The 22115-nt window shown below is 35.1% G+C and overlaps 1 protein-coding gene across 4 annotated transcripts in view; it reads right to left on the bottom strand.

Moving 5' to 3' along the window:
* Positions 1-10402: 10402 nt before the first annotated feature.
* The window catches only part of LOC131156307 (ubiquitin carboxyl-terminal hydrolase 5), a 73625-nt gene continuing 61912 nt past the window's right edge, over positions 10403-22115 (bottom strand). The window contains exons 9-17 of one of the 4 annotated variants that reach the window (XM_058109883.1): positions 14839-15096; positions 14600-14748; positions 13938-14155; positions 13595-13823; positions 12909-13182; positions 12353-12583; positions 11293-11344; positions 11036-11219; positions 10403-10779 (exon numbers count right to left, since the gene is read on the bottom strand). In XM_058109883.1, coding sequence (XP_057965866.1) covers positions 12401-12583; positions 12909-13182; positions 13595-13823; positions 13938-14155; positions 14600-14748; positions 14839-15096 — 1311 coding nt within the window. In that variant the 3' untranslated portion in view covers positions 10403-10779; positions 11036-11219; positions 11293-11344; positions 12353-12400. Of the gene's footprint in view, positions 10780-10868; positions 11220-11292; positions 11345-12352; positions 12584-12908; positions 13183-13594; positions 14156-14599; positions 14749-14838; positions 15097-22115 lie in introns of those variants that run through there. The other 3 variants (XM_058109880.1, XM_058109882.1, XM_058109881.1) reach the window with 3 other exon arrangements.

A 22115-nucleotide genomic window follows, 5' to 3' on the forward strand; every position in this document is an offset into this window, starting at 1 on the left:
ATTGGACACACCATTGGTAGGACTGTAGCACAAGGTTTTAATAGGTTTGTCTTGACTATGGGAAATGGTATAGTTCCAATTCCTTGTGCTAGTACACTTTGTGTGTATTGAATAGGATCGTCTTAGGATAATTATTTTTATCTTGACTATATAAAATAATTAATACCTCATGATTATTATGAGTGCTTATGCTCTTAATCCTGATATGATTATTAGACACGTGCATGTAGTGTTTATTACTTTGATTTATAGAAGAGTGAGATTCTTTATGGGTCAATAAACTCAGTGAGTTGGGTAATGATATTATGTGTATGGTGAACATTAATTATTAATTGAATCCATGTCCCGGTATTGAGATTGATGATACCCCCCTGAGGAAGCTTATAAGTTTTGATTGTGTCAAACCCTGTAGTTGGATTTTGAATTCGACACATCAAATAAGTTCAGTGGAAGGTCTCAGGGAATTCATATGTCAATTAATTAAATTGTCAGTAATTTAATTTAATTGATGGGTATCTGTTATCTTACGTGGGGAGATAAATAAGCATTTAATAATAGGAGCTTGAAATTGAATTTTGAATATGACAGGGAGTGCAATTATTAAACTTTAGTGGCATAAATTGTAATTAATGTAATTAAGGATTAATCCAGGTCGGATTAGGAATTCTTAATTACGCAGGAAGCCCTGATCATATTTTCCCAGAGGTCCCTACTGTAGCCTATATACACGCACTCCATTCAGCGGTGAGGTTAAAACAAAAACGCACAGATAGAGGCAAACACCTTCGTAAGAAGCAAACCCTAGCCACCACTGACAAGCCGACTCTCTGAGGAGCAAGGCATGTTCGAGGAATATAGTAGAAGATCCCTAGTCATCATCAAGAGTTCTTCTTCGATCTCACAGATCCGGGAGTTCCTCTTCGTGCTTGCAGGTTCGGGAGTTCTTCTTCATGCTTGCAAATTCAAGATCAAACCAAAGAGATCTCATAGGTATGATCCTAATCACGTAATTAGGATTTGCAAGATTGAAATTTTATTGTGATTTAGGTTTGAAAGATCGAATTTTCATTTAACCAATGTATGCAAGATCGTTTTTTTTTTTTGGTTACGCGTATGCACTACAGCTAGAACTTAGGGCTGTTCCACAGCAAGTCCCTTCATAACTTATGTTTGCTAAGTATGTTTTATTGAGTATCCTTTTTGGTGATGCCAAATGGGGGAGAACATGCAAAATATGTACTATGACTATGAACTGGGAGAACAAGTGACAAGAAAATAATATGTTGTACTGAAAATATGCTTGTATGTTGTACTAAAAATTATGTTTGTACTTGTATTTTCCAAGTATTTCTCAAAAGGGGAGAATAGCTTGCATTTTTATTTTCCAAAGGGGAGAATATTAAAAATATTTACATTGTGATTATGCTTATTGTGAGGGGGAGCCTTATCAAGGCTACCTTATTTTGCTCCTTATTTGTTATCATCAAAAAATTAAAGATTGTTGGCCTAACAAAGCTTAATCTCGGTTTTGACAATGATAAACTAAGGAATCTAATTGTGCTTTCAAGTGAATTGACGGGTAATATATCTTACAAGCACAATGGTTCATATTTAAAGTTTAAAAGCCACAAAGAACATAAGCTAAATGAAGATTGGCTAGAGCTTGGATGAGGATCAAGCTTAAAGACATGAGACTTGGTTAATATTTCATATGTAATGTAATATGAGTCTTGTGTAAGCACTTCTCAAGTTTAAGTTTGTATATGAAGCTCTTAGGATAAACAATTGGACTTAGAGACCTATTTTAACAAATTGAAAATATTCTTTAAAAAGGCCAAATATCTTTTCAAATGGATGCATATGGTTTTTGGAATAAAAAATAAAAGAAAAATGAATTTCAGAATGTTTGGGCCGACCGAGGCTTAAAGCTCAGTCGACCGAATGTAGTAAACTAAACAACCTGGTCTGGCATTAGTGAGTTCGGGTGACCAACCTGATGGCTCAATCGATCGAATGGGTACTGCTATTGATAAAGCCAGGTTAGTGTTGGTTCAAGCGACAAAACCTAAAGTTCAGTCGTCCGTAAGGCTACTAACTGATTCGAAATTCATGTTTTTAATTGGTTCGAGTGACCGAAATACCAGTTCAGACGACCGAAGTATGCGATATAATTTGCGAACAATGCGATTTCTTTTCGTATTTAAATGATATTGTTAAAACATGGGCAAATGGTAAGATTTCAAACCCAACTATTTAAGGCTAACCCTAATCATGTTAGGGAAACCTAATCGCATGAAAATACATTGGATTCATCTTTCAAAAACTGTTGTGCGCCGTTCATCCTCGCTAAAAAATATTTTCTGGTTTTGTTCTTCGATTTCTTATCTTTCAATCCAAAAAACCTAGAAATCTCTTGGGCTTCATTATAAAATTTATTGTTGAGAGTATCCTAGTGATTTTAACTTGTACAAATCTGCTTTTTGTGAGATTTTCATCATTGTACAAAAAACTGTTGTTGTTTATTTGTAAATGAATGATTCGGGTATTGAATCGGTGACAAGTAAGAGGGTGTTCTTACTTAAGAGGTGCTCCACCTACTGAAAGGAGAGAGTTAGTAAAATTCTCATAGTGGGTTTCTTGAGGCAAGGATGTAGGCACGTTGCCGAACCTTGTAAAAAATCTTGGTGTCATTCTTATCCCTTATCTTTTATTTTCAAGCACATATATACTGATCTTATTTGCTGTGAATGATCAAATTTGATTTGTGGATGTATTGAATTATTTAAATACCCATTGTGATCAAACTCTGTTGTAGCTATAAATTCATACTTGATTTAATTTGTCGGGATTGCTTGGTATTGGTTGATTAATTATTTAAATACAAGAATAAATATTTGTGTGATTGAGCATATTGTTATTAACATTAATCTGGCAAGAATATTGTTAATATTGAGATTTGGTTTCATATTTAGGATTGCTAATTGGTATAGTTGTTCACTGAATAGATTTTCGTGGTGATTGAATTAGTTAGGGGACGTGGTAAATAAGTTTTAAAATAAATTAAGTTTCACATAAAGATTTTAAAATACCCAATTCACCCCCTTCTTGAGATTACACCTTCACTTTTAGTTTGTGTCACAAATTTGTAAGCATAGCATTGTGGCTTTGTTTTATTTTGAGACACTTATTTTTCAGTTGTATATATATATATGCATATTGTCAAACGAATATACACATTTTATACTACATTGTTTTTGTGAATCATGTCTATATATATATATATGCATATTATCGAACGAATATACACATTTTATACTACATTGTTTTTGTGAATCATGTCTAATCACCATTATCAGCTCTATTGAAATCCATTGCCATAGGTAAACTACACATCTGACATTAATTCAACAAGGCAAGGGTATGACATTGAAGATATTTATTAATTCAACTAGGCATGGGTATAATATTGAAGATATTTCATTAATTCGAAATTGAAAATGGATATAACATTAAAGAATGAATAAATATGAAGTATAACATAATATAGAGCACATCATACTAGCAAAGGAGTTATACTCTCATTTTACACTAGGACATAAACCACACTCAAAGCAACAAAATCTATACTAGTTTTTACATGATGGTAACACATCCTATGCGCACAAGTCGAGCGTCACGTGCAAGCATAATGTCCTGATCAAGCTTGACATGTGATACTTTTCCACTTATGTAGTCGACGTCCTCGTAGACTTTTGACGCTAGGTACTCTTTAACTTAGTCCACAAATGTTTGCATGTTTTCTACCAAAACCAACATATTCTTCATTTCCAAGGCATTCACTAAGAACTCATGTCACTTCTTCCTTAATGATGTGAACTTTTTTATCTTTTGCAATGATGACTTTAACTTCTCTTATGTTAGGTTGCCTGTCTCTTGGTGCTTTAGTTGATTAAGTTCTGCTTGCATCTACAATGTAGGGGTTGAATGGGTTGAGACAACTGGCATGAAACATATGATGCACTTTAATCCAAACTAGAGGATCAACCTTGTACAAGGTCGTCTCAACCTTAGCCAATATGGGGACTACTACAATTTTTTTTCTTTTTTTTTTTACCATTCTTTGGTGAAGATGTATGGTCTTAGGCTCTTTTCGCTATTAAACTCGTTCACTATGTAAGGTAATAGTGGTTTTGGCCTATAACAAGTTCAAAAAGACTCTTATTGGTTATTGAGCTCTTTTTGGCATTGAAACAAAGTTGAACCACATCAAGTAGTTGCACCCAATTCTTCTAATTGGTGAAGATGAAATGGCACAAGTACTCTTCTAGTAGCTTGTTAAATTTCTCCGTTTGTCCATCTATTTACAAGTGGTGACTTGAAAAGATGTCAAGCCATGAACCAAGGATTCTGAAATGTTTTGTCCAAAAATTGCCAGTAAATATTGAATCTTATTCACTAATAATATATTAGGGAACACCCCCATACTTCATAATATGTTAGAAAAATTATTGTTTTGTTTTCTCTAGCAAACAATACTTTGGTGTGGGTATGAAAGTACAGTACTTTGAAAACATGTCTATAGCCAAAAGCATAGACCCTACTTCTTCTACTCTATGTAGACTCGTTATAAAGTCCAGTTAGACACTCTACCATAGCCTAGTTGGTACAAGTAGGGGGTCTAGTTGCCCTGCAATCTTCTTCCATTCCACCTTATCTTGATGCCAAGTGAGACAAGTTCTAGTATACTTAACCACATCATCACACATCTATAGTCATTAATACCTTTGCTTCAATGATGCTAAAGTGTGATGTCATCCTAGATGTACTGCCAACATGGTTTCACGTCACTCACTCAACAGTGTCTTCCTTATATCTCTAGCTTGAAGCACAAAGAATCGATTATCATATGTCATTAGCAATCCATCTTCCAACCAAAACTAGCACACTTTCCCTTTTCTGTCAACTTTATGATTTTTTGGGCGACTAGATATTTGGTGTGGTAACCATACTTACCATGAAGTGTGTTACCATTTATAAGACAGCAAGTTGAGCCTTCTAGCTCAGTGCATCTATGACTTGGTTCATCTGCCCAATTGTGTGCTTAAATAAGAAATAAAACTCTACTAGTAATTCTTGCCAACAACCCTACTTGGATGATAAATTTGTCTATATAAATAAGTGACTAACAACCAAGTTATCTATTTTCACCACAAAATTCAAACCAAGTAGGTAATTTCACTACATCCAATGATAATGTATCATCGCTAAGATCTCTTTTTCTTGAGTTGTGCACCTTTGTTTGACTTCAATAAGCTTACAAATTTCCTATGCAATAAGATGCCCATCCTATAAAAAGACTCTCCCAAGGGCATAGACTGATGTATCTATCCATAGCTTAAAGGGATTTATGATGCCTGAAAAAGCAAGTACCGAATCTCACATCATGACATCCTTTAAGCTGTCAAATACTCGGCACTTCTCGATCTAGTTCCATCCATGACACTTCTTTCAACAGTTTGATCAAAGGAGTAGTCCTCTTCAAATACCATTCTACGAACTTTCTACAATAATTGGCAAGTCCTAAAAAATAATGCAACTTCTTGACTATCATTGGGAACTTTCAGTCTTGAATAACTTTTACCTTCTTTATATCCATCTTGATATGACCTTGCTTAATCACATAACTAAGGAATTTGATGCTTCGCTAAGTGAAAGATGAGTTCTCTTTCTTTACATATAAACTATTCTCCTTTAAGCTATCAAACATCTTCTGTAGATGCTCTTCATGTTCCTTTAGAGTAGAATTGTAGACAACTATGTCATCCAGGTATACCATGACAAACTTGGTTCATCAAGGTGTAAGATGTTGCTTCCACATTCGTTAACATGAATAGCATCACCAAGAACTCATATGCCCTATACCTTGTCACATAGGTCATCTTTGTTCTATCCTAATCTACTATCCTCACCTGATAGTAGCCTAACCTTAACCTAAGTTTGGTGAAGCACTTATAAATTAGCCGATCAAACAAATTGGCAATCAGTGGAATATGGTACTTTTTACGCACAATCACCTCATTGAGTGTGCAGTAGTCTACACACATTTGCATGCCCTTATCATGTTTCTATAAAACAACACTAGAGCTCCAAAACAATGCTTTGAAAGGACGTATATAGCCTGCTTCCAATAATAACCCATCAAGTTGTTTCCTTAACTCTACTAACTCTGGAGGCACAATCCAGTATGGCCCTTTAGCAAGCAACTCCACTCCCAGTCTAAAGCCCATCGTGAAGGTAACTTGTGAGGTATCTTGTCTAGCATCGCAACTTTGTACTCATCTAACACAACTTGGATGATAGTAGGCACTTGCTCTTAGCCTACATTTTCATCTACGATGAACATTATAAGATATGTCTATCTAACCCTCCTCAATCCTTTCTTAATTTGCATGACTAAAAGAAACTTCTCATTGTCTCCTTTCTTTGCAGTGGCTTGCACCATGCAAAGGTGGTTTCTTATTGGACAAGGGGAACTAGCAAACAACATCAGTACTGCCTATCTCCCTCAAGAGTACATCCATTCCAAGAATCACTTGGAAATCAACCAACGGCATAGTTGTGAAATTTGCATGTCTTGCCCACTTCCCAAGCTTTACAATCACTTGCTTGATTAATCCCAAAGTGGGTGGATCTACAGAGTTAACTGCTTTCATACATCCTAAATCCTTCTCTAAGCATAAGTTGAGTTTTTGCACTTCTTCTTGTGAAACAAAATTGTGGGTAGCCCCAATATCAACCATAGCACAGGTGCTCTTCCTATTGATCTGTAAATTTATAAAAATTGAAACCTACTATGTAACTTTTGTCTGTTTTGTCTACCTCTCCAACATGTTCACTAACTCCATTGCACCTATCCTTGGGATTTTCTCCTTATCGTCATCTTACAATGCCTCCTTAGCAATGCATGCTTGTAAGGCATTGAGTAATGTCTTGGTAGGGCATTTGGCAATTCTATGAGGGCCTTGACATAAGAAGCATGTCATCTTACCCTCACCATTGGGGATGTTGAATAATCGATACTACAAAGCTTTTTTTTGAAGTTGATACCTTGGTGTCAGCTCCCCCACTTTTGGGTTGACCCTTCTTGAAAGACTTTCTCTTGCTCCCACCCTTGCCACTGTCTTTGGATGTTGTTGAACTCTCTTCAACGTAATCAGTCAATCATTTCATGGGAACCTATTTGTACGCAAGTCTTGAACTCTTTGTCAATGAAATTTTCTCCTTGTCCACGATTTCAACCCTTTAAGAAAGTAGAACAACTTGTTTTTCTCCAACATGTCTCAAATATCCAACATCAAAGTAGAAAATTATTTTATTTACTCCTTGATTGAACCATTATGTTTAAGGTTTCTCAATTTATGTCAATCATTATACTCAACATTCTCAAGAAAAAGATTTGGGCCTTGAGCTCTCTCTTCAAGTCTACCCAACAATTAACTACAGAATGTCCATTCTCAATTTCATCATACCTGGTACAACATCATAACTTAGCTCACCAACCAAGTACATTGTCACAATGGTTACTTTCACTTGTTCTAAGTTAGTCCTCATCGTGCAAAAGTACTGCTCTATAATAAATAAAAATTCTCCAATTCCTTAGCATTGCAAGCACCCCCCACACATTTTGGGTTCTAGCACCTTGGCCATACTCCGGAGCATTGGAGTGTTCCATAGCAAGAACCATTAGGTTCATCTTTGTAGTCAGATCCATCATTTTGAGTCTACAAAGTTTCCACCATATGGTGAAGTTCCTTTGACATTTCTACCATAGGGCTCTATTGATGTTTTTATGATCCCTCCAAAGCATTAACATGTTCAACAAGTTTGACCATATCCATAGCCACATTGTTGGTTGTATCAACATGCACCTATAGCACTTCAATTCTCTTAGTATTGGTCGACATTATCTCTTACTAATGCTTAACACAATCCTACAACAAAGGCAACTGAATTCATGTAGCAATTAATCAAGCTCTGATACCAACCATCATAGGTTGAGTATTTCACACATTGTGAAGGGTCACATCATACTAGTTAAAGCACTCTCGTTTAACTAGTTTAGTCAAAGGTTATCACAATTAACCACAATCACACATTTATTGTAGTTAAATATAATTTAAGAAAAAAGAGTAAATGGTTCATTAAGGCAAATGGCAAGCAAACCATAAACATTGAAGTAACATAATTCATTAACAAACACCTCCATAAGCAAGATTGGCGAGGGAGGCAGGTAGGTTAAACGTGGTAAACAAATCTAATGAGTTTTATAAAATTGATGAATACTCACTTTCCTTTAAAGAGTTTTACATGCCATTTTAGCTCTTCCACTAAAAAACATCAAGTTGGTCAAGGAGCCATACTCCTATTTATACTAGGACCTAAACATACTCAAAACAATAAGACCTACACTAGTATTTACATGACAATAACCCATACCATGTACAAGGCAAGTGGTCACAAACAAGTATAATGTCATGAACAAGCTTGACTCGTGACACTCGAGGGGGAACCTATTTTGCCACGAAGGCTAAAAAGCAAGTTCTAACTTAGTATATATGATGAAGAGTCAATTAAATTGAACAGAAAGAGGGATTTTGCAACAAAATTGTAGTTGGGTGATCTTACCACATAATGTTAAATTTTAGAGGTGTTGGGATTTTTAGTTAAAAATTCAGTGGCCTTGGGTGTGTTTTACTCTTGATTATGACACGATTTTACAAAGTCAAATGTTATTATAACTAATCACTTAGCATGTTGTATCATGCAACTGCAAGGGCTGATGGATTGACCTATATTATTTTGTATTGTAATTTTATAAATATTTGTTCCTAACTTTTATAATTTGAGTTACCTATTTTATTATAGGTCATCTAGTAATTTGGGTTATAGCTTCTATTATAGGTCATCCAAATTTACAACTCTTCGGAAAATAGACATAAATTTTAGATGAAAGATGTTTTTATAAATAATTAAACAGTTAGAAGCAAATTAAATAACATTCTCCTTTACATATATGCTGAGGAAGCTTAGCGTACCCGCATTGAGCCTGAGCTATAATGGGGGTAACCCTCCTCCCACCCATTCAAGAATTTAAATAAAAGATATTTAGTATTTAAGTTTCAGGCTTTAATCATGTCACCTGAGTATTTCTTCCTAATATTTCTACTCTCTATGCCTTTATCCATTTCTTAAATTATGCTCTGTTAATAAATGTGTGTGTGTATTATATTTAGAAAGCCTAATTATTGCCTAACATTACCAAACATTTAGATTCTGCTCACTCCATTGCAAAAGATGAGATTGATAAGCTTTTCCTTGAAAATCATTTTCACAAACCCTACTAAAAAATTTTCAAATTAGATTTTAACAGTAATATTTAACTAGAAAAACAGCCTGTGCATGATTTGATTATTAATTTTAGCAATAATATCATAATTTAACACATTATGTTGCATCATTTATTGAATATAATTGTCAAATATTATAAATTTATATATAAAATATAGTATTTTCAATAATTATAAGCAGTATTTAAAATTTTAAAGATGTGGACATTTACACCATAAATGATGTCAATCTAAGTGTGAATTTAATTTAGAAAAATAAAATGCAAATATAAATCACACTAATATGGAATGAGAATTTAAATTTTTAATTTTAACGTACGCAAGTATAAACAAAAGATAAATAGAGTACTAATAATTCAGATTAATTTAATAATTAAAATATACTAGGAATGAAAGTGATTGAATTGAGACCCATTCAAAAATAAAATTTAAAATTATTATAGTGAAATCCATTCAGGGCTTTTAAAAAAAATCTCCTTAAGAGTTTTAAAAATGAATAAAAATATTTAATGGAGCCAAACGTAGAGAGAGAGAGAGAAGAATTTTAAAAAATAAATTAAAAAAATTTTACTAAGCCCAGACGTCGAGAGAGGAGTTTAAAAGTAAATAGAAAAAATTTAATGCAGCCCACAAGTGCTCCTATTTGCAGACAAGACCACTTTTGGTGAATGCGTGCATTGGGATGCAATGGAGCTATGCAGTAGCAGCAGCATGTGCAACTAAACCTGCACGTTAATTATATTATATAAGAATGGAACTGACGTCTGCATGCTCTTTTAATTTATTTTCATTCAATTTCATGAACCAAACGCGTGAACACACTGCACAAGAGCCTGCTATACCAATGATTGGTAATCCTTGGAAGTCAAGAAGATTTTGATGGATTTTTAAGGTCACTTGGCTGCAGAGGAACTTTGCCATCTTCACTGAAACACCTCAAGGGGAAATTAGGAAAAACCAGAGTCGGCCAAGGAATGAAGCCATGCACTTGAAACTTTTTGGGATAACAATGGTGTATCGCACCTTTTATTTTGACGACTTTCTCAAGACATATTTGGCTGAGAGAGAGAGAGAGAGAGAGAGAGAGAGAGAGAGAGCAAAATGTTGACCACCAAAGCCTAATGCAAGAATGGAGTGTGCACATCCGGTTTACCTCCTGCGTGTTGGCTGTGAACACGGCTGGCGTAGGCCACAGATTAGTCCGAGCAAAAATGTCTGGGATACTGTTGTTAATTCAAAAAAAAAAAAAAAAAGAATGGAGTGTGCACACAAAGTTATCCCAGAGACTGACTGATCACTGACAATCCAAGTATAGCTTCCAGTAATATCTCCAGTCCACGCATGCCCTTTCGTTGGTTAGGGTCCAAACAGCCTAAGTTTCAATCCCAATTCCAATGAATTAATGTAAATATACAGAGACACAGTTTAGTTGATTGATGAAAGAAATATAAAAACAAAAAATAGCAAAGCAGCAGCAATTAAGAGCAATAATAATAATAATAACAATAATAAATGGATGACCTTCACGGCATTAAATTGTGAAGCTTGGTGGAGAAAGCAAAACTTGATGAACCCTGTGATTATATTGCACAACATTATACAGATAAATGGGATTTCAAGATTGTTACCAGAAAGAGTATGTCAGCCGGTTTGTAGACAAGCACGTAATTCTATACAAAACAGAGTGAATTCCTGGGTCTTGTGGAAACAGGAAATATCTTAGTCCAACTAGTCTGCAGAAGATATGATGCTTGGCAATTTTTTACCAGCCTCTCAGAAAATGCAGAATTCAATTCTCTCATTCTCCAGGACCTGGTCAAAATGTCAAATTCATCATCTATAACATGATAAAGGATGTCACCGGCAGTGAGATAAGGGCCCTTACCAAATGCCTCGGTGGACAGCTATTGCAATAACAAAATTTTCAAGGCTAGGATCTGCAACATCAAAATTGAACATGATCAAAATTGACCAAAGAGAGCTAAAGCTAGCACAAAAATTGAGTCCAGCTCAAATAAATGGACATCCTGTCTCCTTTCATGCCCGCCGTGAACAAGACCATTTGGCTTGCAAATTAACCAACAATTCTAGAGAAACGTCATTAATTCCCAGATATTTTCACGTTTGATTCAAATTCTTGTGGTACATATGCCCACAAAGCCCTCCAACAAAGGCATCCTCATTCTCGTTTTAGAAGGTGGGTATTCAGATTCCTGACCTAAGGAATCACAAAAAAATTATTGAAAAAACAAACTATATTTTTAAAATCCAAAAGTACTTAGTTATGACTGCCCATGGTTAAACCACATAGCTTGACACTCATACATATGGAAGGCATATTTTATTATTATTTATATTATTATTGACACTCATGCATATGGACGGCATTTTATTATCATTATTATTATTATTTAAAATGCAGTTGCTATGGTGTTAGTCTTTGAATTATTTACTAATTCATAATATATTTTTTAATTATTGTTTTTGATTTGCGTTTCCAATGAGTTGGGTAATTTTTTAGTATTTTATTTTATCTGTTGAATTTTTGCTGAAATACCATATACAAGCATTCAAGTTTTGAAATATTACTTGCCAATTTAAGAATATTTTGGGAATAGAAAAGTATTTGATCATCATTCCTAGGAATAAACTGAACATGGAAATACCATGCTCAGAATCTATCAATAAGATGCTTCTAAACCAAACATGGAATCCTATATTTTCCTATATTTTGGAGAATACAATATCCAAGGGTATCAAAATTCCTGGCAATTACATGCCAGAGGGCATCTTAGATGCAGCGAACCAAACACCACATAAAAGTTTAATTCAGGCACTCACGAACTATACTTTTTCTATGCTTGGACCCAACAAAACCAAAAAATGTCAGATAAAAATCAACCTAAATATTTCCATCCATATGATACATACAAGAGAGCACACACCTGGAAGTAGCTCCTCTATTTCTGTCAATTATACACACCCTGGGAGTTTCACTTTTGAAAGGAAACATTATCGTGAGCAGCAGAGGACTGTGCCCCATTGCTTACAGAAGCATCATCAGATTTCACTCTCCTGTAAAAAAGCACATAAGCAGCAGCCGTCTTCACATCATCTTCATTTATAGGTGATATGTGGCTGTCATCAAAGTTATACCACCTGTTCTCATCTAGAAGCTGTAAACAGCATAAATGTAAAAAGAATTAGGCCAGAGCAAGTAAATATTGACCAGAAAGCACACTTTCCTACAGCATATAAATGCTACATTCACACAGAACTATAAAATCTCAAATTTGATTCATAGAAAATGCTCCAGCTGGCTCAATTAAAGATTTTACTCTGATAAAAGAAAAGAGGCTGTAAAAAGCATGAATTGCAAATTGTCACACATGCACACGGCATAGTCAATTGAAAATTCCTGACTACGCATGTTATAATATACAAATACACCGCTACATGTGCAGCCCAGACAAAAAGAAATTTCAGGGTACTCCCACTCACCTTGATATGTGCAGTGTAATGCCCACTTCCCATACCACCATAATGGTTGGTCAAGGCATAGAGTTCATAAATTTGACGATGGGAACAGTTCTTGTGAGCTACATAATTTGTTAAGTCAAAGTCATGAATGGGGAAATTAACAAAGGTCTCTAGCTTGTGCTTCATTGACCTGCTGTATGAGAATCTCTTCAGATGGATGACTAGCACTTCTGGAAGCCTCCACAAATCTAGCTTCTTACTCGCTTGCCTGCGCTCCTTGCATTGTGGACAATACCTTCACAAAATAATACATATTAGTGTTTCTCTGTTCATTCTTTCGTCCATTATATGCAGGTAAATTGCATGGGACACTAGATTTAGCACATAGACAACTCTTTTAACATCTCAGAATTTTGCATTGATCAGATAGTTTTCAATAAGTCAAGGTTCAAAGTAGTTGAAGTTTTACACTCACACTAATAAAGTTTTGGGCAGGGGAGAGTGCATACAATTTCTTTTTAGGGAAGGCCAACAACCAAGTATTAATTTTTGTAAAGTTCTTCTGATAACTATATGAAAATTTTAATAGGAAAACTTACAAGTGCATAAGCCTCTCTTGATCAATCCTCACACATCACACTCACTGCACACATACATATTTTTAAAAATTTATGTGTATGCATAAGAGAGGAACAGCAGCAACTAACCACATATCCTCAGGTACAAGAGGTTCTTCACGCAGAAAAGCTTCAAGACAAGTGTACAAAGAGAGAGGTTCAGTACGCGCTTTTTTGGTCATCGGTCCATATTTGAACACTTCTTGTAAGTTCTCCAGGTAATGGGTGTCGTACTTTTCTAAAAGCTTTTGCGACCAATCAATAAACACGAGTATTGACATTGATGATGAAGACACTTTGATAGCTTTTTCTTCTCCCACTGATAGGTCAATGCATGCATTATTTTCATCAACTAACTGCAGAGGTAGTTTTGATAAAACCATTTTAGAACTACTTTCTTTTTGTATAGAACCTGATACTGTGGAATGCGTACATGCTTCACCAAAATCACCATGAGACGGGTCTACTGAAATGCTAATATCAGATGTGTCGGTATGTCCCAGGCTCTCGTTTCGTAGCATGGGAGAGAGCATTGTGAGAACTATTGATTGTATATCGCCCCTTCTAATCATGTCATCAGATGAGATTGGCGAGACGAGAGGTGTTCCATAGGGTTTCCATCCCATCTTGCTCTGGGTGCTACCAGTTTCCCTGAAAGACAAGTGACATTATAAGAAGTATAATAAATTAGCAGAGCATCTCAGTACAAAACAACTCCAATCCAAGAAGGAAAATGGTTAGCGCACTTCAGGCATGGCACATTAGCACCATGTTAACCCTGCACATTGTTTTGGTCTCAGTCAAAGACCAATCAACAGCAAGTACAATTTGGAAATAATAACCATTTCTTCAATAGCCAAATGCCTTGTCATTTAAGGGCTTCCTGACTCAATGGTAAGAGTGTTACAGCCAAACCTGAAGGTCACATGTTCAGTCTCTCTGAACATGGAGGTAAGACTGCAGACATCTTCCCCTCTCCAGACCTTTGATGGCATGAGGGCCGTATGCATTGGGTGATACATTATGTTACATTTTTCTTTTTGGATGATACGCATCTTGTTAATGCTTATCACATTAATAAGACAAAAAACATACTTTTCCTCACGGCGGTGTATCAACTGAAGAAATAATGTATTCTTCGCTAACTTCAGAATCTTGTAGGCAGCAAGGTGATCATCATCTTTTATGGCAGACAACAATGTTAAAGGATCTTCCAGAAAGCGGTGAATCAAATGGCCTCGTATCTGCATACAAAACAGCAGAATAAACTAACCCTCTAAAAATATGTAATGATAATAAAACAGACAAAAAATTCAATATTTGAAACTCCTAACCTCTGCAAGCAGAAGCTTCTCACTGTGCTTCAAGGAACAAGCACTGCTGAGTGCCTGGATCAAATCCCTGCAACGTCCCTGTTTTGGAACAGTCACAGTGCAAGCAGTTGGCAGTGCACTTCCATCGCAAGTAAAAACAGTAACTGTCATAGTTCGTGTAATGGTGGACTGAAGTGGCAGCGAGAGATACATGAAGGGATCAAATGTGACAGAGATTTTACAGCACACGGGACAAACCAGAGTTGACTTGTATTGGCCCTGTCAAGTGAGGAGAACTTATGTCATCAAACAGCACTAAGCAGAATAAAATGGGTCCTTTGTAAAGTCGAGGATATTTTCATTTATAAAGTACATTCTAAAAAATGGATGCAGATTGGATGAAATTTGATGTATATAATTTAGATGTACCATATGAACAATGTTAAACCTTCTATATCAGCATCTCTTTGAACAGAGGTACTAAATATTTTGGAGAGAGGTGTCTACTAACATTTTTTTTTTTTCACCTTCGTGTCATTTGATCAAAATTTTGCAAGTAAAACTGAGTTTCTTCAATTTTTTAGTTTGAGCTGGAAGCACTTAATTGTGAATTGATAGTACTAAAATTTTTGGGCAGAAGGTTCTAGTGTATTTTGTTCCCATGTCATTGGGATCAAAACTCATGGAAAAAATGGAACCTTTTTCTCAATAATTTCCAAATCTCAGAAGATATCATTTCATGTAGGCTACAAATTTATTTCATTAAGAGTTAGAACATAACATAAGCATATTTGCCTGGGGTAAGCTCATCAAAAGCTTTAACTGTTCAAAAAAAATTTAAGACATCTTGTTACATATAAAATATTGTATACGGTGTTGAAACAAGGGTACTTCAATATAAAGAAACATAAAAGTAATGATATTTTCAACAATTAAAATATTGTTTATAGTAAGCTCATATAAGAATCATTTTTGTCTGAATAAAGTTATAAAAATAAGGATAACTTTTGTCAAATAAACTATCACACATACAAGTATATTTTTGTGTAAAGGACATTATTATCAAACACAATGTTTTGTTTTGCTTGCTAAAGACATTTGAACTTTATTATATTATATCAACATGAGAATTTAAAACTAATTGTACTCTGTTTTGTAGAAAGATCATTATATGTGTGCTCATATCTGTCCGAGCACACATGCTTATTCCTTTGAGTGGGAAACAGAATTTAGATTGCATTTGTTTCTTAGAAAACATCTACTCCCAAGAATAATTATCATTGTATAGGGATTTGTTAACTTACAAAAAAATAAAATAAAAAATGCTGTCATCATAATGGAAATAACAAAGCAGTAATGTGTCTTATTTTATCAAAACGTGGCATAGAATAGGAATAGAAATTCCCATGGTGAAATTTGGGAATAATCATTCCTTTTATATGAATTAATAAAATTTATTGCATTGTCATTTGCTTTGTGAGAACAATATTTTTTCTTTTCTAAACTATCAAATTCCTATCTATAACCATTCTATTCCTAGCAATAGACATTCTATGAACCAAATGTAACCTTATAGAATATGGACAACACTTAAAACAATGAGCAACTTGATGAAACTCAAAATGTCGTTCTCTATGAGTTTTGATTTGGGCAAAGAGAAAATCATCATATCAATAATTTAAAATTGAGCTTATGCCCAGCTTTTTCTAACAATTTGCCACTCTAGTTACTTGCCTTGATGCATGAGATAGATTTAACTCCTAGAATCAGTAAGAAATTGTCAAGTTGTCGACAATCTTGTCAATGTTCAATTCTACTATATACGAACTAAGAACATTTGTATGAAAAATATTTCAATCAAAGTGATCCCGTGTCAAGAAGCATTAATCATTCCAAATCTTAAGATACGATCAATACAACTGATTGATCTGTGTACCTCTGTTGACAGTTTCTGGCTATAGCATTATGCCATATAGAAAGGGAGAAACAACACACTTAAGGAAGCTGATATTCATCAGAGCACCCCCTATTCCCTGCACCCCGCACCCCCAACCATTGCTCATTCCGAACTCCCAGTTCCCATTCCCTCCATGTCTCAGCCCTAACCCTAGGCCTCCCTCCAAGTCCAAGGTTCTACCACTCCAACAGGAAAAAACTAGCACAGGTTGGCTTCGGCATTTCGCCACAGCTCACAAAGCTGTTCAGAAAATCTCCTTGAATACTACAAGCTCAATGTAATCATTGTTCCATTCCTTGGATTTATAGAAGATGATTGCTTCGTGGCAATTTCTTATATTCTCCTAATTCAAACCAAAATATGGTAAGTTTTCTTACATCAAGAAGTGTTATTTTGATCATGTTAATCACTTAATCTGGGTATCTAAATTCGACCTCACAGATAAACTGGGATTTTGGACTTCTTTAATTTTATTCTGCACTAGCATCTCGATTTTCTCTACATCGAATTCTCCTCTCCTTCTGTTTTGAATCTGATGATGAGATGTTGTTGCTTGCAGTTCTAACAGAATAAACCAAATCAGACACCAGCTGGGTTGTGCTTGCATTGTTTTATTTCAATTAATTTGGTTAACTGAATTTAAATTTGGTCAGCTCAGTAGACCATCTCCTGCTGTCAGTTAATTTGGTCAATTTAGCTGAATGAACCATTCCAACCGAATGTGCAGCCCTATTTCCACCATGGTTTTAAATCGCGGTAGTGGGTAGCGTAACGTAACGATAACAGGTGTAACAGGAATCGGGTGTAATGGCCGTGAAAATTTTTTCAAGCATGCACAACCTTATGCATATTAGCGTACATACATGTTTTAAGCTTTTAACCCTTCTTAAAAAGAGTTTGAGTGTATTTTGGATCCTTTATATCAACTAAGTTATTTGGTAAGGGCAAGAAGTTTACAATTATTTTAAACCACCATTAACAGAAAAATTACGTGCGCGCGCGTATTTTTACTTCTCATTATTCTTATGTGTGATAAATTCTTATGTGTTAATTTAATTAATAAAACAAAATACATTATACACTCCATTAATCTATTAGACACATAAACATATGAATAACAAAAATATAAAGTAACTAGAAAAGAAAGAAGGTTGAAGTTAAAAAATAGAGAATATAAATATCAAATAACTAATACAATCAAAATAAAATATTTTCCTAACACACTAGTATTTTCAAATTGTTAATTAATGCATCTCGTGTGAGTATTTAAAAAAATAGTAAATTTTGTATCATTGTCATCCTCATTATAATCTTTTCGCCCCCTTGCCACGTAGTATATTGAGAATGATTTATGAAAGAGGGGGAAAAAGTGAGAAGAAAAAATAAAAAATTACATAATTTTTTTGGCATAATAGTCCTGTAGTGGTTACATAACAGCCGTAGCGGCCTTTACGCAATGGCCGCAGTCCGTAACGGCTGCTACAGCCGTGATTTTTCTTCCCACTGATTTTGCGGCGTGTAACGGTATCGATAACCCAAAAACCCGTTAAGTAACGGCGTTACATAACGGTTGCGGCTGTTATTTAAAACCATGATTTCCATACAACCTAATTCTCTGTGGCATGAGGTAATTTGCAAATTTGGACTTCTAAAAAATGGGTGAGATGATAAGCTGGAGCTAATATCACTTGCTCAGATTCTTGGAACTATGTCTCAAATTTATCATTCTTTTTTTCCCAAACATTACATAGAGTTTGTAAAGAGGAGAGAATCTTGAGAGGATCATTAGATTGGGGAGGCTCCCTCGGCTTGTGTGTGTACCCTCATCTTTTTCTGTTATCTACTCTTTCATGAAACTCCTATTTCTGCTTTCTTTCCCATGCAAAAGGGCAGACATTCTTGGGATTTTCATGTTGTGAAGAATCTTATCAAGAGATAGCAATGAGCTTGCCCTATTGATAAATGTGCATAATTCTTGACCTAACTGAAGCTTTTAGGTAATCTAACATGATATCGGAGCCATGTTTGTAATGATTTCCTAGGTTATAGTCTTATTGCCCACATTTCTTGAAAGTTTGTTAAAAATTATCCTGTTCTCAATAATGGACAGTTATTCTTTGTTAGTTTATCTCTGCATGCGCGATTGAGCTGCATGTGCAGGGGAATATTAACGCTCGATAATAATTGTTTGCCCACAACCAGAAATTTAAACCTTTAAGAAAAGTGGTAACCTAAAAATTATATTCATATCCACTTAACGAGTGATAGAAGAATTTGGAGTTCAGATTCTCCTTGGATTACTCTTGTAAGTCTTTCTTTTCTCATTTGATTCATGATTTGAATGTTAATCCTTTTGCCCTATATTCTTTAATTTGGTAAGCTAAAGTTCCTTCAAACTTGGACTACAATCCTTGAGAAAATCGATGCTAATGACTCACTTCAAAAGCAATAACCAAATGAGGATCTTTTAACCCAATGTTTGTATCCTTCACTTCATGAAGGGGGAGACTTAATTTCATTTTTTTGTCCATTATCCCTTCACTTGAGTTCTTACAGATAAATTTACTTCAGGTTTTTGGGAAGAACGGGGTTATGCCCCTTTGAGGTTTTCTTCACTATTACGCTAGGGGGTTTGGTAGGGGGGAGGGGAGCAAAGCATTGCACCATTTGTAGATAACTTGCCATCATTCAGTATTGGTTCAAGAGAAATGCCTGAAATTTTAAGGGTGTTGCCACTTCTCTTAACTTGTCTTGGATTGGAGCAGAGTGGTGTTTCTTGTTCACTTTCTGGGCCAGTTTGGTATCGTTTCTGTTTTTTTATATTTTCTATTTTTATTTTTGTACAATGAAGAAACAGATTATGAAAATGTGCTTGTTTATGATTTTACATAGCCAGTCGTCTGTTTCTATAGTTAGTTTTTAGTTTTGTGAAAAAAATGAAAATCATATTTTAAGGTTTTGAGTTGTTTTAGCAACCTGTTGCCAGAACACTTCAATATCCAAATTTACCTTTTTTTGGATTAAATCATTCCTTTTATACATAATTTTTTTTTAACTAAAACTAAAATAAATTATCATTTGATTTGAAAATATAGTTAAAATAAAAAGGTTGACAAATTTTTTTAAAACTAATAAAAATAATAAAGCAATTTACAAAAAAAAAAAAAAAAAGTTAACTATTTTCCAATTGTCATATAGAACAAGATTGTTCTTGAAAAGAGAATTTCGAAATATTATAATTAAGTAAAACAATTACAATAACTTTTTTTTATAATAGTATTTTATTATTTTATTATTTTGTGCTTTTATTATTTTAATCATGTTTATTAATTGTTATTTGATTCAAGGACAAAACTAACCATTTGTTTTTAATCAAGCTTTTAATTTGTTTTGATTAGAAATATTAACCAAATAGGTTGCTGGCATTTGGTTTTTGGTTTCTATTTCTGGCTTTTAGTTTTCATTTCTAGTCTTCGTTTTCATAATTTTTGACAATGACACCAACAGTGTCTTTGATGTTCAGCAAAAAGTTTCTTTAAGCATGCATCTCTAGAGATTACAACCAAATTGGATTACTTTGCTTCGTTAGAGTTGCCTACTAATTATATTCTTTTTTCTCTAGCTGCTTTCCTTATCACTGAAGGATATCTTGTTCACCTTGTTTTTATTTCCTTTGTTGTAATTTTTCTTTCTTTCTCCAATACAATTATTTGATTATTAAAAAAGGATAATTAATTATTATTTAAAAATAATACACCAAAAATTCCCAATTACATAACAATATTGTATTCAAACAAACCAAACACATAATTTTCTTTTTCGAAAATAAAAGAAGATATATTAAGAGAGGAAAAGGAGATTAAAATTTAAAAGTGGGCAATAAATCCTCAAAAAAAAGAGGGGGGGGTGGGGGGGTGGGGGCACTTAACTAACAAATCAAGTAAGAACCCCCCTCTTTAAGCCCTTGCCTTCACGGCCCACCAAACACTTCAAATTTGCTAATTCACTCCTTTTACCTCAATCCAAGCAAACGTTGTTACTTTTAGGACCTGAAAACCACAAGCCCATCTCATACATCAATGATGAGTTTCTAAGTCCTGATTCTGATCAACCTCAACAACTAGAGTGGGAAAAACCCTTCCTTGCATTGCTGCTCCTTACCCAATCCATCCTCAATTATAAAAGTCCCCTCTAAACCTTCCATGGCAGCACAAGCGATAAATCCCCAAGTAAATCAGATTATGAAGAATGATAGCTGCACTGTTCTCGAATATCATCCAAAACCAAGTACCCCCTTCCACAGATTCACTAATATCAACACTATCATTATCCAACATATCACCTCATTTCTCTTCTCCTTACCCTTGCTACTCCTCACATCTGTCTCCCATTCAGAATACTCCGGGAATTCAGAACACAGTATTTTCAGCATGCATTTTTTTTTTCAAGTTGCCCCAGCAGAATTATCACTCGTCCACCTAGCAAATGAAAACCTTCTCGAAATTCCTTCCCATACTAGAATAATTATCCCCCTCATTGGCAGAAAATCTATGGATATCATCTAAACCACGTTCGTGAACCCTAGTGCCAGCCCTTCCATGCCATTGAGCAGCTTCTTAATCAAGCCCTCACCCAGGCAGCAACACTCTCAAAACCAAAAGCACAGGAGCACCAGCTGAATTTTCAAGACCTGAGTAGCTACTATCCCTGATAGGAGTCTGCCCTGCATGATACACCTGTCAATCCCTTGTGCCATGCCATGGAAGGCTTGGAACCCCTTTTCTACAAAAGGCATTAAACTTCCTCTGCAAAAGGGAGAGGGCAGACTTCTTCTCCATATGAAAGTTGGCTGTACCAGGCTTATTCAGTCCCTTTCTAAATTATTAAATGAGCTGATTACCTTCCTACTGTTAGAATTTTGGGCAGGGCAAGGAAGCCCATTAAGATCTACAACTTTGATCAGCCTCGAGAATGCTGACTTTTATTCAAGTTCCATTGTTGAACCTGGTTACCACTTCAAACATTTGGACTTTCAGCCCGACCACTCAGCCAGCAGAAGCCCTCAACTCCTAGACTACCCAAAATTCAGCCCTAGTCCAAATAGATGGTCAGGCACCATGGCCCACTCCATCCCGTCTTCAATGCATTCCCATAACCCAATGATATCCTTAGTCGCCTCTTCTGTAGAAGCCATAGTCCCCATACTGAGATGATGTCTTGCTGATGATGGAAAAACTGACTGTTGATGCACCTGCTGCTTCCTGCTGCTGTGCCTGCATCACACAGCTACATCAACCTCAGATTATTCTTCTCTGCCAACACTACCAGGCTCCAATAACAA

This window comes from Malania oleifera, chromosome 5 (genome assembly GCF_029873635.1).
Source record: "Malania oleifera isolate guangnan ecotype guangnan chromosome 5, ASM2987363v1, whole genome shotgun sequence".
NCBI classification, from domain to species: Eukaryota; Viridiplantae; Streptophyta; class Magnoliopsida; order Santalales; family Ximeniaceae; genus Malania; species Malania oleifera.